General features: G+C 40.1%; 1 protein-coding gene across 1 annotated transcript in view; it reads right to left on the bottom strand.

Moving 5' to 3' along the window:
* Nucleotides 1-4,365: 4,365 nt before the first annotated feature.
* The window catches only part of SLC9C2 (solute carrier family 9 member C2 (putative)), a 98,178-nt gene continuing 84,133 nt past the window's right edge, over nt 4,366-18,410 (bottom strand). Inside the window, exons 23-27 of the mRNA XM_045397572.2 lie at nt 10,976-11,107; nt 8,250-8,435; nt 6,617-6,701; nt 6,358-6,365; nt 4,366-4,684 (exon numbers count right to left, since the gene is read on the bottom strand). Coding sequence (XP_045253507.1) covers nt 4,625-4,684; nt 6,358-6,365; nt 6,617-6,701; nt 8,250-8,435; nt 10,976-11,107 — 471 coding nt within the window. The 3' untranslated portion in view covers nt 4,366-4,624. The remainder of the gene's footprint in view (nt 4,685-6,357; nt 6,366-6,616; nt 6,702-8,249; nt 8,436-10,975; nt 11,108-18,410) is intronic.

Here is an 18,410-nt window from a genome sequence, read left to right on the forward strand (position 1 = left end):
TTATTTGCATAAGTACAATCAGAATCTGTTTTCTTTTGTAAAAGGGCACAATTGGAGAAACTGGTTATTTTACCAAGGCTTTTATTGGAACAGTGTGTTTTCCTTTAAGGAATTAAAATTAACGTGTAGAGCCAGTAAAAGCCCTTTGGGGAACTGGCCTCATACCTTGCCTACACAGTCCCTGTACAGGGTTTCTGACTTGTGGTAAGTAAATGTCACTTTCTATCAAGTCTAGTAGAAGTAGAAGTAAGTTATCTTGGGACTGCAAGAGGAAAGAAACTTACCCAACTCATAGGTATTAGAGGGTACAAACCCATGGCTGGACTCAGCTTTTAAAAAGTCTTATCTGAGATTCCTTACAAAACAGAGTTCTATCAAAGCCAATTTAAAAACCTATGTGAAAAATAATTATTCTTGCTGCACTTTATACAAATAATCAGGCCAAGTATAATAAAGTAAATCAGTCTCACCATGATTTGTCTTTAGTAAAAATGGATAACTGGAGAGAGAAATATTATGTTTCAAGAACTATGGGACACTTGTTATTAAATTCTAGTCTCATTGGTTGTTTCTGTTTCTGCAATTTAGGCTAACCCTGCTTACTCCTGTGAACCAACCAGTAATCTCTGACTGTTGCTCAGAAAAAAACAAGAGGATGGGTAATATAAAAGTCTGGATCAGTATTCTAATTCTGGGCACATTACAACCAACTAACCCTATACCAGCTTAGCTCTAAAAGTTGCCCAGTTCATGAAAAGCCTTCTAATTTAGTTTACTTAGAATATAACTTTACTTATTTTGCCTTACTCTTGTGGAATATATTACTGTTATACTCTTTGTGTAGGAAAACAGAACAAGCCTACTAAATGTTTCTTTCTTTTTTTTTTTCTTTTTTTTGAAATGGAGTCTCGCTCTGTCACCCAGGTTGGAGTGCAGTGGTATGATCTCAGCCCACTGCAACCCCTACCTCCCGGGTTCAAGTGATTCTCCTGCCTCTACCTCCTGAGTAGCTGGGACTACAGGAGCACGCCACCATGCCTGACTAATTTTTGTTTTATTAGTAGAGATGGGGTTTCACTATGTTGACCAGGCTGGTCTCAAACTCCTGACCTCATGATCCACCCACCTTGGCCTCCCAAAGCGTTGGGATTACAGGCATGAGCCACCATGCCTGGCCCTAAATATTTTCTTAAATTAAACACTTATTAATCTTCCAGATATCACCTTTTGTCAAAATTCAAGAATTATGAATGAACCTTACCATACTGATGCTTTCTTACTAAACTCCTCTCCACCCTGAATGCAAGAGATCCTCATAGTTAGGCAAAAATATCATCACCCCATTCAACCTGAAAAAGCTACAGAAGATGGATCTTCATCCCTCTGCAACCCTCAGGATTAAGGTTTCCCCCTCCTTTTATAAAAGGGAGGGGGAAATGTCAGAGACATGTGAACCAGAGCAACTCCATCTTAAATAAGAGCTGGGTAAAATGAGACTGAAGGTTACTGGGCTGCATTCCCAGACGGATAAAGCAATCTAAGTCAGAGGATGAGATATGAGGTCAGCACAAAATACAGGTCATAAAGACCTTGCTGATAAAAACAGGTTGCAGTAAAGGAGCCAGCCAAAACCCACCAAAACCAAAATGGCGACAAGAGTGACCTCTGGTTGTCCTCACTGCTACACTCCCACCAGCACCATGACAGTTTACAAATGCCATGGCAACATCAGGAGGTTACCGTCTATGGTCTAAAAAGGAGAGGCATGAATAATCCACCCCTTGTTTAGCATATCATCAAGAAATAACCATAAAAATAGGCAACCAGCAGCGTTCGGGGCTGCTCTGTCTATGGAGTAGCCATTCTTTTATTCCTTCACTTTCTTAATAAACTTGCTTTCACTTTGCACTGTGGACTCGCCTTGAATTCTTTCTTGCATGAGATCCAAGAACGCTTCTCTTGGGGTCTGGATCTGACTCCCTTTCTGTAACACTACTATTATGGTTTTCTTCTAACGTATTATGTATTCCTTTCAGTCTTGTTGAGATGAAAAGGAATAATGGGTTCTAATAATAAACAGTCAACCATAAAACTCAACTTTATTTTATTTTTAAAAATAAAATGAAAGGTGACATCAAACAGTACTATGCAATATGAGAATATTAATTTCTCCTAAATTTTACTGAAAGCAAAAGTTACTTACTGAAAGTTACTAAGATTGTGGAATATAATTCAGTTTTTCAATATTTACCAAATTGGGAAGGGGAGAACAGCTACACTCTGGAAAATATTAGGGAGGCACTAATTATAACAATTTCACAAATGAAAATTACAGATTCTATACTTTAGATAGTAACATATCGGTTATACAATACTTTTTATAATGCACTATGTTAAAATTTGCTCTTAGCTGGAAACAGGGTTTCATTTGATAAGACATATGTTTCAGTGTATTTTATATTATCCCGAAGAATTTTTTAACATTTCAAATATAATGCAACTACTTAAAATTAAGAATTTTTACAGCAGTCCATCCATTGCTTATAAAATAAATGCAGCAGTAACCTGTTTCAGTAGCTTCTAAGTAAACTCCTTGGAGATAATCCTTTAGCATTTGAGTGAGGAAAGTAGCTTGGTCTTTAACCTGACTCCACACATCATATTTGTATCATTAATACCCTTTTCTAAAATGGTATCCAGTTTTCAACTATAAAAGAAAGTCAAAAGTTAAATATTAGCCTATAAACATTTCAGGAAAAACTTAACTGTTAAATGGAACCAGAAAACTTATGTAAGCATGTCTATTTTATTATCTGAAACATTCCTCCTAAAAGATCTTCATGTGAAGAATTTTGAGTGTGCATATAATTAATTACATGTGCATCTCTACGCTGTCATCTTGTGAAGAGATACTACGTTAATTCAATGAGAGTAGTCTATCAAAGGTGTGTTTAAGAAGAAGAGAAATGTTACAGAAGTTGAATTCCAATTAACTTTATGACTGATTGCAGGGCTACTGGAAACTCTTCTTGTAAATCAGAATGGGAATCTTTTTAAGTAATGGGGGCTGGGCAAGATAGTAACAAATGAGGAACTCAATTGTTTGACTCTTAATTCCCCTTTGTGAAATAGGGTCCCTTTAAAAGAGAGGAGAGGAAGGCCCTGGGAGGGATGCCTAAAAAGAACGAGGTTACCTGGTTTAAAGGAACTATTGACCATAAATTTGGTCAATGCAACTTTCCTTTCCCCAACAAATACACGCAAACCACCTTGATTATCATAAATAACAGTGGCAGGACCAACATTGCTATTAGAAGGGTCTTTGGGCTGGGGATGAAGTGGGCCATGGGACTTCTCTTGCTGTTTATGGCCGGGCGTGGTGGCTCACGCCTGTAATCCCAGCACTTTGGGAGGCCAAGGTGGGCAGATCATGAGGTCAGGAGGTCGAGACCATCCTGGCTAACATCGTGAAACCCTGTCACCACTAAAAATCAAAAAAGGTAGCTGAGCATGGTGGCATGTGCCTGTAGTCCCAGCTACTCCAGAGGCTGTGGCAGGAGATTTGCTTGAACCCAGGAAGTAGACGTTGCAGTGAGTCAAGATTGTGCACTGTACTCCAGCCTGGGTGACAGAGTGAAACTCCATCTCAAAAAAAAAAAAGCTGTTTATTTGGGATGACTTGGCACCTGGCTGGGAAAAGACTAAAGGCCCTTGAAGCCTGTGCTTAGCACCATCACTACTATCTGGCCCACTTCAGCATTTGCCTAGCATCCTATTACCCTGTCAGAGTCATCTGCTCCTCCAGTCCACCCAGCAGTCTGCTCTGGCCCAAACAGGAGGCCTAATAGAGACCTCTAGAGTCATGAGTCTTGCAGGCTGCCTCACCACCACCAGACTTGTCTCTATTCTGTCCTGGTCCCACATGAAAGGCCCACGTTCCTTTTCAACTCTAGGCATGACTTCCAGCCTTCTCAGACTTCTCTAAATTGGTCCTGGTCACTGAAGAAAGAAGGAAAAGATGTGGGGGCAAAAATCTACATGACTCTCCATAACAAAATGTTTTGAAGTCTCTTGTTTTATCTTAAAAATTCATGCAAATTTGTCATCCTACTCGATAATAAGTTTTTTAATATAAAATGTTTTAAATAACCCGCTAGTTAAATGAGTGAACCTTTTCCTTTAAAAGATGCTCAAGTAAAATTGGTACTCTAGGAAGATGTCTATGATCAGCCTGTGACCCCACAAATTGCAAGCATAGCAATCTATACATCCAGGAATCCACACTCCAAAGGCAGAAGCATGGAGATTTAGACTCTGGTGTCTACACGTGTGCATGATGTATGTCTCTCCTCACTGCAAATTCCATAGATTCCTATTCTTTGACCTAAATATCAGTGAGGGGGGAAAAATGGGGTGGGGCAAAATTACGTCTTTCAAAAATACTCTGTAATTTTAATTTTTAAGTAATTCAGATGGGCTTTATTCTAATTTGTCCCAATTAATGAGTTGTAGCTAGGAGTGTCTTTTCTCACCACCTACATTTTGCTATTTTACCTCAATTTGTTTTAGCTGTATAGTTCAATATTTGCAGTAAGAAAAAAATATAATCAAAGTGTCAAGTTTATTACCTCATCTCTTGTCTTCCAGTCATATTCTCTCCCTGTTGTTTGAAGACCAGTGTCGACTGAGGTTAACCAAATCCGATCATTGAACAGAAAAAGTAAATTAGGAATTTAAGAGTAAAGGCAACCAGAAAATATTTTCTATTTGCTTTCTCCCTATAAGTCTCCCTTTTCCCTTCCCCCTCTCAAATGTCCCTGTTTTTTCTTCCCTCAGAGGTTTGTGGTAGGCTCCCTAAAGTCCAATACAAGGGCTGACAAACTCATATGGGAATAGGCAGATCACGTAAACAGTTGAAGTGGGCTGGGTAAAGGCAAGAGGGAGCCGTGTGGACTGTGGCAAGCTGCAGAGCGTCTGCTCCCTCTATAGACGCCAACTGATACTCAGCCCTATCTGTTGCCACATACAGGAATGAGGGCTGAGTGCTGGCTGACCTTATTCTTTCATGAAAACTTCAAAATCTGCATTTTTAAAATGCAAAACATTTGTTTCTATTTGGCAACTAATTTTAAAATTTTAAAAGAAAACAAGTGACTCTTAAACAAATTAAGAGTCAAAGATCCAGTCCATGTGCCTACCATTTGTGACTTTTGTCTCAAACCCATGAGGAATACAAAGTGATGTGTTTCCCTCTATCTAAAAATGATTACAGAGGAACTCATGAAGAAAAGGGGCCTGTGAGCACAAGAACACTAGGGACCTGTGCCCTGCTCCCTGACAGTGCTTAAGATCTCTGACTCAATAGCACTTCTTAGGGTGACCCAAGGGGGCTGACGCTAGGCCCTGAGTTCCCAGCCTTGCCATAGACTCCTGTGCCCCAAGAGTGATTTGGAAGCAGCAGAGCAGCAGACTTTCAGAGACTGTGTGGGCTGGGGAAATGGTCATCTCAGTGCTAGCCCACTTGGACAGGTGACCCAATAGCAGAGGAGGCTCCCTAAATCATAGTGCTATGTATGACCCTAGAAGAGGGGGTGAAGGGTGAGCCACAGGAACCTCTGAGGTTCAAATTGCTGCCAAGGGAAAAGTATAATTACTTATTGAATATCTCTCTCTCCTGTGAAGGCAAATACCTCATCTGGCTCACTCACCAATTGGCTCTTGGCACAGTACCCAGCACACAGTGGGGCTGAATTTTATAAAAAGTATGCAATTGAGAAATAGTGAGATATAAGATACTGAGAAAACCTCACTCTTCGCACACAATTTGAAATCATGTAAATCCCTCCCCCAAAGCAACGATTCATTAAGAATTGCATAATAGATAAACCGATGGATCACATGAATTGTAAACACTGGGATGGTGCAGGTTAGAGTTACAAACCCAGAATGTGTCCTCAAGCTGGGACAGCTGGGAGAATGTTGTCATTGGGCTTGGGAGGGCAGGGATGCTGAGCAGAAGATGAAAGATCCTGAGTGTGCTTTTTCTAGCAAGCTCCTCCTATCAAGTCTTCTCTGTATAATGCTTAGCATCATGATGCATGCAGTTGGATGCTAATAAACGTAACTATAACTACTCAGTGACTATCAAAGCATACTCAAAGCAAGTCATTTGACTTGTAGCTGTGACCATGGTTTGGAATACTCACTGAGCATGGGTAAGGTTCCCTATTCCCTTCAGTTGCTGGGAGCAAACCAGCTCCCCATACCTGGGCTCCTGTGAGAGAGTCTGTTCCCTCCCCATTCCTGCACTGCCAGCACCATGTGGTTCCAGCCTACCAGGGCAGCAACAGAGTGCACCGCAGAAGCTGCTCTCCCCTGACTAGTGTATGGAGGGAGGGACACGGCAGAGGAAGGAGCCACCTGGATTTTAGGGTCTGGAAGTCTCTCATATGTGACCTCCCAGAGCAATGTGGCAGCCAGGGTGGGCCCGAGGATGGGGACTAATGATAAACCCACATAGTGCCCTCTCAAATCACTTTCTTAGAGTTAAAGGAATTTTACATGTATTGAATTTCCTTCTCAATAGTTTTCCTACCACTAAAGGTCTATCCCTTACCCATGACATTGGTGTTACTATTCCTTTGGGTAAGCTCTGATGCTTGGACTATTAGCAGCTTGCTTAAATCAGAAGTTCCCTGAACCTAGAGGAGAAAAGTCAAAATTAGTCAAAAGAGCATTATTTGATCTCTAACCTGGCTTCTTTCTAACCTTTCCAAAGAGTATAAAAAATAAGCCAAAGCGTAGAGCTGGGTCTTCAATCTTGGCTCTGTATTCTAAATTTCAAATCCTCTTTGATGTTGAGAAGTCTTAGACCAACAAATTGTCCTTGCATATTTAGACACCAGAGAGGAAATTTCTACACCTTACTTGTAACTAGACTGGAAATTCCCAGTTTGGAAAGCAGGGAATCCCCAGCATCCAGTAAGCTACTTTTACTCCTACACTGAAGCTCAAGGGCTCAAGGCTCAGCATTCCCAGGATGGCAAGACTGTCTTCCTTTCTTAGACCATTTGTCCTATGTGCCATAAAATCTGCCTCCCAGAATGCCAGCAGCAAACAAGGAATCATCGTAACTATCATTTTTAGATTACCACACATTATCTCATTTAATCCTCACAATAACCCGATAAGATGGCTGCTGACCTTATCCCTATCTATCTTACTAAGAAGGAAATTGAGGGTCAGAAAGGTTAAGCAGCTTACCTAAGCTCAAGTACAAGTAGGCACAGGGGTCAAGTTTTAAGTCTAAGTGTGCCTGACTCCAAACCCTGGTCTCTTAAGACGCTAAGCTGCAGTATTACTCCTGTTGCCCGCTTGCCTCTTACCTCCATCCTTTGTTTCAAAAGTAAACAAGATTTTAATTTTCTATTAAAAACATTTAAATTACCTTCATCATCTGAATTGATGAAAGGTACAAAGTAAGAATGTTTTGAAAGGAAAAAATTCACTTTTTAGGTTTACCAACTTTTCCAGGACAAATTTTCCTAATGAATTTTCACAGTCTGAACTGGCAGGAAAGGTCTCTCCCATAGGGGAGAAACTTACTCCCAGATTTAAAGAGATGTCGTCTCTTCCCATGGCCTCTTGGTCCTCCCCATGCCTTTGTCCAGTGGCAGGCAGCTTGGACCATTAGGGAGTTTGCTTCTACCCTTCCCATGCCCTGTTATGTCCTAGGTGGTCACACTTCCTTTGTCATTACAGAGGTATGGAATGCTGAGACCCAGGGCCCAGGATCTACTATCAAGTGACCACAGCCCCCAATGTGGCAACAAAATGATGTGGCCCCTGCTCTACTCCTTTCTTGTCAACCGGTGCAGATACTTCCAGAGCTACGCAGATACTTCCAGAGCTATGCTAGAACATAGCATCATTGCCTTGGTGTAAACCAGGGAAAACTTACTGCATCTCATCCTTCCTCTGGCACAGCCGCATGCCAGAGCAAAGGGCGTGCATGGCAAGCAAACAGCAGGCAGATTCCAGCTCCCTGTCCCCTGGGCACACCCTCGTGTAGGGCACCTGTACTACAGTACACAGAAGCCCTTGATACATTTTTACTGTTTGCAAAAGGCAAGTAAGAACTACAGGGTTATTCCAGGTTAAATTTCTTTTTAAGGTGGCCAGTTGAGTTTTAAAGTCACTTTTGAAGCACTGTGAAAAGCAAGAGACTCTTTAGAAACGATACTTCTTACCTGCTCACAGGTTGTAGGTATAATGCAAGGTGCAAAATATGGTTCCTCTGTCTTAGTATCAATTACACTGCCATACACAAGGATAACAAATTTCATGGTCATATTATCAATATTCATTTCATTATAGCTTGATAAAGTTTCCACATATGCTTGATTGAACATCACACACTTCTGAAACTTTAAGTCCTACGATAAAATTGCATTTTTAAAAATAAGTCATACAAACTGACAGATGGTATCAAGAAGAAAACAGATTCACTGATCGATCTGAATTATTTGAGGATGTCAGAAGGTACACGGCCCCTGGCACCAACAGACAGGATTTATTTAGCATTCAGAATGGCCTCTGACAAATGTCTAAATTCCAAGTGTTTGTGCTGTTAATGGGCCCTGGATACTATTGCCCAGCCCTAATTTGTGAGCTGTCAGCCACAGCAGGGTACTCGGCTATGACTCAGGAGATTTCTATTTGCACAAAGACCCAGAGTCTTAAAAGATTCAGAGGGTCACCTAGCAGTAAGCTTACATTCCATTTGACAGGTGAATAGGAATAACACAAAGCCAAAAGAAAGCAAGCTAGAGTCTGAGCTATACTTCAAGGCTCAGAGTCATAGATTTTAGAACTGGGAGGGAGCTATTATGGGTTGAATTGAGCACACACACACACACACACACACCCCACCTCCCACCCAATTCTTATGCTGAAGTCCTAACTCCCAGTATCCTGGAATGTGACCTTATGGAAATGGGTCACTGCAGATGCAATTAGTTAAGATGAAGTCATACTGGAAGAAGATGGGCCTCTAATTTGAATAACTAGTGTCCTTATAAAAAAGGGAAATTTGGACACAGACTTGCACACAGGGAGAACGCCACGTGAATATGAAGGCAGCTATTTATAAGCCAAGGAGGGAGGCCTGGCCCAGATTCTCCCTCACAGCCCCTCAGTAGGAGCCAACCCTCCCAACACCTTGATTTCTAATTTCTAGCCTCCAGAACTGTGAAACAATGCATTTCTGTTTTTTTTACGCCACCCAGTTTGTGGCTTGCAAACTAACCCAGGAACTTAGAGATCAGCCCAACAGTAGGAATCTCCTGCACAGGACCCTGACAGGGCTGTCAGCTCAGTCTAAACATCTCCACCCCCAAGCAGGGCACGGCTACAAGAGCCAGTCCTTGAATCTCAGTCATTGACAGGCGAATCATACATTTATTTGCTGAGGGCACCAGCACAACTAGGACACCAAAAACATTTAAAAATTAGCAAATTTATCAGCATTTCGCAACCAGAAAATCTAAAAACAATCAGCTGTTTTAGTTTGATTTTAAAATGCATATACTTTTTGAGTTCTGTGATTTAGAGGGAAAAAAATCTTAATTGGCTAGTTCTTTAATGGGAAAAAAACAAAAAAAAAAGAAAGAAAGAAACTATTAAATAGAGATTCTCTGTTTAAAAATAGACATTTTTTAATGTTTTGTATCTGTACTTTCTCATTTATATAATGAATATGTGTTGCTTGAGAATTAAAAAAAAATGTAAAGGACATTCACCTTATTATTGAATCAAGTCTGAGTCCATAGTTTATATCCATTCGTCCTAATTCTCACCCCTGGAGTTTCATACTAGACTCTAAATTTGTCCCACTCCTCATGAAGAGGCAAGGTAAAAGGAAAAGAGAAGAATTCCAATTCCCTTATCCCTCTGCTAAAATTTTTCTGAAAGTTATTATTGCAATATAGTAAAAGAAACCTTACTGGCATATATGACACACTCATTTTTTAACCCAATGTTTATTTATATCCAGTTGCTCAGTTCAGTGAATATTACTGAACTTCAGATCTTTCCCAGTTCACTTCCCCAGTTCCGACTCACTAGCTAGTAAGGGTTCCAACAGTGACTAAATAGGATACAAATGTGAGATTGTAAATTGTGCTTGTCCAGAGACAAACTTGAACCACTACTGTTTGGAGGGGAAGTCCATGAGAGAGGCTCAGTCACCTCCACAAAGATTTTGAAAAGGCAGGAGATTTATAGATTTATATTAACATTGGCAGAGTAGGCAATAATAAATACAGACGGAGCGATTGTTAACACATTCTGATTAACACTATGCTTGGTTCAGGGGGGATCTACCTATTTTGAATTTGCTAAATCTACCTTTTTTTTGAAATGATTGCAAGTAGCTTGGGAAAATTAGCTGTGACAAAAGGATTGACAACCTGTAGGAACTCAGGATAAGAGAGCAGTTAAAATTCTAGCAATCTCATTTTAGAAAATCAGACACAGGGCCAGGCACGGTGGCTCACGCCTATAATCCCAGCACTTTGGGAGGCCGAGGTGAGCAGATCACTTGAGGTCAGGAGTTCAAGACCAGCCTGGACAACATGGTGAAACCCTGTCTCTACTAATAATAATACAAAAAAAATGATCCAGGGGTAGTGGCAGGCGCCTATAATCCCAGCTACTTGGGAGGCTGAGGCAGGAGAATTGCTTGAACCTCGGAGACAGAGGTTGCAGTAAGCTGAGATTGCACCATTGCACTCCAGTGTGGGCAACAGAGTGAGACTCTGTCTCAAACACACACACACACACACACACACACATACACACACATACACGCACACAAATTTCCTTTCTATTTGTATCTCAAAAATATGAAACGCATTCTGTAAAAAATACAATGCATAAAAATTCAATTTATTAATATTTTAATCATGTAACTTACCTCGTCAATAAGACTTGGTTCAAAATACTGGTAGGCAGTACTGAGAGCAAGCTTTAGCCATATTTTGTATTCCAGAGATGGCCAGAAGGCATCAAAGCCTTCATATAAATCCTCCAGGGAGATAAAGCAGGCCTGAAACAAAAAGACCGCAGGCCATAGCAGCTTGATTTGGAACTAAATTACAAGACCATCAAAAAACAAGATGCCTGCGGATTTAACCTTCAGAAAAACTATCAATTCTAGCATAATTATGATACTCTTGTCATTTAGAAGCATTTGTATTGTGAAAATGGTTGTTTGCTAAGTATAAGATGATAAAATGTATGGTGCGATTAAAGCTATATACTTTAATAAGAGACCAGAAAAATGTATATCAGTCAATAGATACAATGAAGGATATGGCTCATGAGCCCAAAGCCCAGGATTCAGGAACTAAGCCATATGAACTTATCTATTTTTATTGTCATGGTAGATAAAGTGAGCTCATTCACGGTATTTGTTTCCAGAGGCAAATAGTTTACCTGAATAAAAAAAATACACTTTCAGATTCAAGTTACACGAACTTCAGTGAATTCAATTCGGCCTTATGACTAAACTCATGCCTCTTCCAAAAATAAAATGACATGAAATAGCTAAAACAACATTTCCTTCCACTCCACACACTCCTAAGACTCTGGATCCTGCTCTGTTGCATCAGATCGTCTCCAAAGATTGAGAATTCTTTGACTCATTTCTTTTTTTTTTTTTTTAATTATTTTATTTTACTTTAAGTTCCGGGATACAAGTACAGAATGTGTCAGTGTGTTACATAGGTCTACGTGTGCCATGGTGCTTTGCTGCACCTATCAACATATCATCTAGGTTTTAAGCCCCACATGTATTAGCTGTTTAACCTAATGCTCTCATTCCTCTCACCCCCTCAATCCCCAAATGGCCCTGGTGTGTGATGTTCCCCTCCCTGTGTCCATGTGTTCTCATTGTTCAACTCCCACTTATGAGTGAGAACATGCAGTTTTTGGTTTTCTGTTCTGTGTTATTTTGCTGAGGATGATGGCTTCCAGTTTCATCTATGTCCCTGCAAAGGGCATGTTCTCCTTCCTTTTTATGGCTGCAGAGTGTTCCATGGTGTGTATGTACCACATTTTTTGATGGGCATTTAAGTTGGTTCCATGTCTTTACTATTGTGAATAGTGCCACAATAAACATACATGTGCATGTGTCTTTATAGTAGAATGATTTATATTCCTTTGGGTAGAATTCGGCTGTGAGTCTATCTGGGCCTGGGCTTTTTTATGGTTGGGCATATACCCAGTAATGGGATTGCTGGGTCAAACGGTATTTCTGGTTCTAGGTCCTTGAGGAATCACCACACTGTCTTCCACAATGGTTGAACTAATTTGCATTCCCACCAACAGTGTGAAAGCGTTCTTAGTTCTCCACAGCCTCACGAGCATCTGTTGTTTCCTGGCTTTTTTTTTTTCCTTTCTTTTCTTTTTCTTTATTCTTCTTTTTTTTTTTTTTCGAGACGGAGTCTCACTCTGTCACCAAGCTAGAGTGCAGTTGTGCATCTCGGCTTACTGCAACCTCCACCTCCTGGGTTCAAGCAATTATCCTGCCTCAGCCTCCCGAGTAGCTGTGACTATAGGTGTGCCACCATGCCCAGCTAATTTTTGTATTTTTAGTAGAGATGGCATTTCACCATGTTGGCCAGGATGGTCTCAATCTCTTGAACTCATGATTCGTCTGCCTCGGCCTTCCAAAGGGCTGGGATCACAGGTGTGAGCCACCACGCCTGGCCCATTTCCTAACTTTTAATAATTGCCATTCTGATTGGCGTGAGATGGTATCTCATTGCGGTTTTGATTTGCATTTTTGTAATCAGTGATGTTGAGCTTTTTTTCGTATGTTTGTTGGCCACGTAAATGACTTCTCTTGAAAGATGTCTGTTCATATCCTTTGCCCACTTTTTGATGGGATTTTTTCTTGTAAATTTGTTTAAGTTCCTTGTAGATTCCAGATATTAGACCTTTGTCAGTTTGGTAGATTGCAGTATTTTTCTCCCATTCTGTAGGTTGCCTGTTCATGTTGTGCAGAAGCTCTTTAATTAGATCCCACTTGTCAATTTGGGCTTTTGTTACAATTGCCTTTGGCATTTTTGTCATGAAGTCTTTGCCCATGCCTACGTCCTGGGTGGTATTGCTTAGGTTTTCTTCTAGGGTTTTTACGGTTTTGGGTTTTACATGTAAGTCATCTTGAGTTAATTTTTGTAAAAGGTATAAGGAAGAGGTCCAGTTTTGGTTTTCTGCATATGGCTCGCCAGTTTTCCCAGCACCATTTACTGAATAGGAGATCCTTTCCCCATTGCTTGTTTTTATCAGGTTTGTCGAAGATCAGATGGTTGTATATGTGTACGGTTATTTCTGAGGCCTCTGTTCTGTTCCATTGGTCCACATGTCTGTTTTGGTACCAGTACCATGTTATTTTGGTTACTGTAGCGTTATAGTATAGTTTGAAGCCAAGTAGCGTGATGCCTCCAGCTTTGTTCTTTTTGCTTAGGATTGTCTTGGCTATGTGGGCTTTTTGGTTTCACACAAAATTTAAAATAGTTTTTTTCTAATTCTGTGAAGAATGTCAATGGTAGTTTGATGGAAATAGCATTGAATCTATAAATAACTTTGGGCAGTATGGCCATTTTCATGCTATTGATTCTTCCTATCCAAGAGCATGGAATGTTTTTCCATTTGTTTGTGTCCCCTCTTATTTCCTTGAGGAGTGACTTGTAGTTCTCCTTGAAAAGGTCCTTCACATCCCTTGTTAGTTATATTCCTAGGTATTTTATTCCCTTTGTAGCAATTATGAATCGGAGTTCATTCATGATTTGGCTCTCTGTTTGTCTGTTGTTGGTGCATAGCAATGCTTGTGATTTTTGCACATTGATTTTGTATCCTGAGACCTTGCTGAAATTGCTTATCAGCTTAAGGAGTTTGGGGACTGAGACAATGGGGTTTTCTAAATATAGAATCATGTCACCTGCAAACAGAGACAATTTGACTTCCTCTCTTCCCATTTGCATATCTTTATTATTTATCTTGCCTGGTTGCCCAGCCAGAACTTCTAATACTATGTTGAATAGGAGTGGTGAGAGAGGGCATCCTTGTCTTGTGCCAGTTTTCAAAGGAAATGCTTCCAGCTCTTGCCATTCAGTATGATATTGGCTGTGCGTTTGTCATAAATAGCTCTTATTATTTTGAGATATATTCCATCGATACCTACCTTATTGAGAGTTTTTAACATGAAGGGATGTGGAATTTTATTGAAGGCCTTTTCTGCATCTATTGAGATGATCATGTGGTTTTGTCATTGGTTCTGTTTATGTGATGGATTATCTTTATTGATTTGCAAATGTCGAACCAGTCTTGCATCCCAGGGATGAAGCTGACTTGATCGTGGTGGATAAACTTTTTGATGTGTTGCTGGATTTAGTTTGCCAGTATTTTATTGAGGATTTTTACATTGATGTTCATCAGAGATATTGGCCTGAAGTTTTCTTTTTGTTGTTGTTGCACCTCTGCCAGGTTTTGGTATCAGGATGATGCTGGCTTCATAAAATGAGTTAGGGAGGTGTCCCACCTTTTCAATTTTTTGGAGTAGTTTCAGAAGGAATGGTACCAGCTCCTCTTTGTATCTCTGGTAGAATTTGGCTGTGAGTCTCTCTGGTCCTGGGCTTTTTTGGGTTGGCAGGCTATTAATTACTGCTTCAACTTCAGAACTCATTATTGGTCTATTCAGGGATTTTAATTCTTCCTAGTTTAGTCTTGGGAGGGTGTATGTGTCCAGGAATTTATCCTTTTCTTTTAGATTTTCTAGTTTATTTACATAGAGGTGTTGATTCTCTGATGGTAGTTTGTATTTCTGTAGGGTCAGTGATGATATCTCCTTTATCATTTTTTATTATGTCTTTTTTATTTCTCTCTCTTTTCTTCTTTATTAATGTAGCTAGCAGTCTATCTACTTTGTTAATTTTTTCCAAAAAACCAGCTCCTGGATTCACTGATTTTTTTAAAGGGTTTTTTTGTGTCTCTATCTCCTTCATTTCTGCTCTGATGTTAATTATTTGTTGTCTTCTGCTAGTTTTGGACTTGTTTGCTCTTGCTTCTCTAGCTCTTTTAATTGTGATGGTAGGGTGTTGATTTGAGATCTTTCTAGCTTTCTGATATGGGCATTTAGTGCTTATAAATTTACCTCTTAACACTGCTTTAGCTGTGTCCCAGAGATTCCATTATGTTGTCTCTTTGTTCTCATTGGTTTCAAAGAACTTCTTGATTTCTGCCTCAATTTCATTATTTACCCAGGAGTCATTCAGGAGCAGATTGTTCAATTTCCATGTACTTCAGTTTCCATGGTTTTGAGAGAGTTTCTTAATTCTGAGTTCTAATTTGATTGCACTGTGGTCGAGAGAGAGTTTGTTATGGTTTCGGTTCTCTTGCATTTGCCGAGGAGTGTTTTGCTTCCAATTATGTGGTCGATTTTAAAATAAGTGCCATGCGGCACTGAGAATAATGTATATTCTGTTGATTTGGGGTGGAGAGTTCTGTAAATGTCTATTAGTTCCACTTGATCCAGAGCTGAGTTCAGGTCCTGAATATCCTTGTTAATTTTCTGTCTTGTTGATCTGTCTAATAGTGACATTGGGGTGTTAAAGTCTCCCACTATTATTGTGTGGAAGTCCAAGTCTCTTTGTAAGTCTCTAAGAATTTATTTTATGAATCTGGGTGCTCCTGTATTGGGTGCATATATATTTAGGATAGTTAGCTCTTCTTGTTGAATTGATCCCTTTACCATTATGTAATGCCCTTATTTGTCTTTTTTGATCTTTGTTGGTTTAAAGTCTGTTTTGTCAGATACCAGTATTGCAACACCTGCTTTTTTTGTTTTGTTTTCCATTTGCTTGGTAATTTTTCCTCCATCCCTTTGTTTTGAGCCTATGGGGGTCTTTCCATGTGAGATGAGTCTCCTAAACGCACCACACCAATGAGTCCTGACTCTTTATCCAATTTGCCAGTCTGTGTCTTTTAATTGGGGCATTTAGCCCATTTACATTTAAGGTTAACATTGTTATGTGTGAATTTGAGCGTGTCATCGTGACGCTATCTGGTTATTTTGCACACTATGCAAAATAGTTGATGCAGAATAGTTGATGCAGTTTCTTCATAGTGCCATTGGCCTTTATATGTTTGGAGTGTTTTTGCAGTGGCTGGTACCAGTTGTCCCTTTCCATATTTAGTGCTTCCTTCAGGAGCTCTTCCAAGGCAGGCCTGGTGATGACAAAATCCCTCAGCATTTGTTTGTCTGGAAATAATTTTATTTCTCCTTTTTCTATGAAGCTTAGTTTAGCTGGGTATGAAGGTCTGGGATGAAAATTATTTTCTTTAAGAATGTTGAATATTGGCCCCCACTGTCTTCTGGCTTGTAGGGTTTCTGCTGAGAGGTCCACTGTTAGTCTGATGGGCTTCCTTTTGTAGGTGACCTGGCCTTTCTCTCTGGCTGCCCTTAACATTTTTTCCTTCATTTCGACCTTGAAGAATCTGATGATTATGTGTCTTGGGGTTGATCTTCTCATGAAGTATCTTAGTGGTGTTCTCTGTATTTCCTGAATTTGAATGTTGGTCTTTCTTGCTGGGTCAGGGAAGTTCTCCTGGATAACATCCTGATCCTGAAGTGTGTTTTCCAACTTGGTTCCATTCTACCTGTCTCTTTTAGATACTCCAATCAATCATAGGTTTGGTCTTTTTACATAGTCCCATATTTCTCAGAGGTTTTGTTTTTCCTTTTCATTCTTTTTTCTCTAATCTTCTCTTCTTGCCTTATTTCAGCAAGATGGTCTTCAGACTCTGATATCCTTTCTTCCACTTGATAGATTCAGCTATTGATCCTTATGCATGCTTCATGAAGTGTTCATGCTGTGTTTTTCAGCTCCATCAGGTCATTTATGTTCCTTTCAAACTGATTATTCTAGTTAGCAGCTCCTGTAACCTTTTATGAAGATTCTTAGCTTCTTTGCATTCGGTTTGAACATGCTCCTTTAGTTCAGCAGAGTTTGTTATTACCCACCTTCCGAAGCCTACTTCTGTCAATTCATCCATCTTATCCTCCATCCAGTTCTGTGCCTTTACTGGACAGGCATTGCGATCATTTGTAGGGGAAGAGGCACTCTGGCCTTTTGGGTTTTCAGTGTTTTTTCGTTGATTCTTTCTCATGTTCATGAGTTTGTTTAATATTGATCTTTGAGGCTGTTGACCCTTGGATGGGGTTTTTGTGGGGACTTTTTTTTGTTGTTGATGCTGTTGTTGTTGCTTTCTGTCTGTTTTTCTTGCAATGGTCAGGTCCTTCTTCTGTAGGGCTGCTGCAGTTTGCTGGGGGTTTGCTTCAGGACCCATTCATCTGGTTTGCTCCCACACCTGGATATGTCACTCGAGGAGGCTGGAGAACAGCAAAGATGGGTGCCTGCTCCTTCCTCTGGGAACTCTGACCTTGAGGGGCACCAACCTATGCTCCTGTATAGGGTGTCTGACAACCCCTGTTGGAGGGTCTCACCCAGTTGGGTGGCACAGGGAGCAGGACCCATTTAACGAACCACTTTGACTGTTCCTTGGTCTTTGGCTCATTTTTATTTGAATTTCCCACACCTAGTGAAATGTCAGGACACTTAGGTGTTGAATAGATAACTTCTTACTTAGCAAATGAAACATAGAAGGAAGTTTAAAAACAAATATTCCTTTTTTAACTTTTAAGTTCAGTGGTACATATGCAGGTTTGTTGCATAGGTAACCTTGTGTCATGGGGGTTTGTTGTACAGATGATTTCATCACCCATGTACCTGTAGTTATTTTTCCTGATTCTCTCCCTCCTCCCACCCTCCACCCTCCAAAAGGCCCCAGTGTGTTTTATTCCCTTCTATGTGTCCATGTGTTCTCATCATTTAGCTCCCACTTATACGTAAGAACATGTGATATTTGGCTTTCTGTTCCTGCATTAATTTACTAAGGATAATGGCCTCCAGCTCCATCCACAGTTCCTGCAAAAGACATGATCTCACTCTTTTTTAGGGCTACATAATATTCTATGGTATATATGTACCATTTCTTTATCCACTCTATCATTGACAGGCATTTAGGTTGATTCCATGTCTTTGCTATTGTGAATAGTGCTGCAGTGACATACATGTGCATGTGACTTTAAAATAGAATGATTTATATTCCTTTGGGTATATACCCAGTAATGGAATTGCTGGGTCCATGGTATTTCTCTCTTTAGGTCTTTGAGGAAACGTCACACTGTCTTCCACAATGGTTGAATTAATTTATACTCCCACCAACAGTGTGTAATTGTTCCTTTTTCTCCACAACCTCTCCAGCACCTGTTACTTTTTGACTTT

The sequence above is a fragment of the Macaca fascicularis genome, chromosome 1 (assembly GCF_037993035.2).
Source record: "Macaca fascicularis isolate 582-1 chromosome 1, T2T-MFA8v1.1".
Classification (NCBI taxonomy): Eukaryota; Metazoa; Chordata; class Mammalia; order Primates; family Cercopithecidae; genus Macaca; species Macaca fascicularis.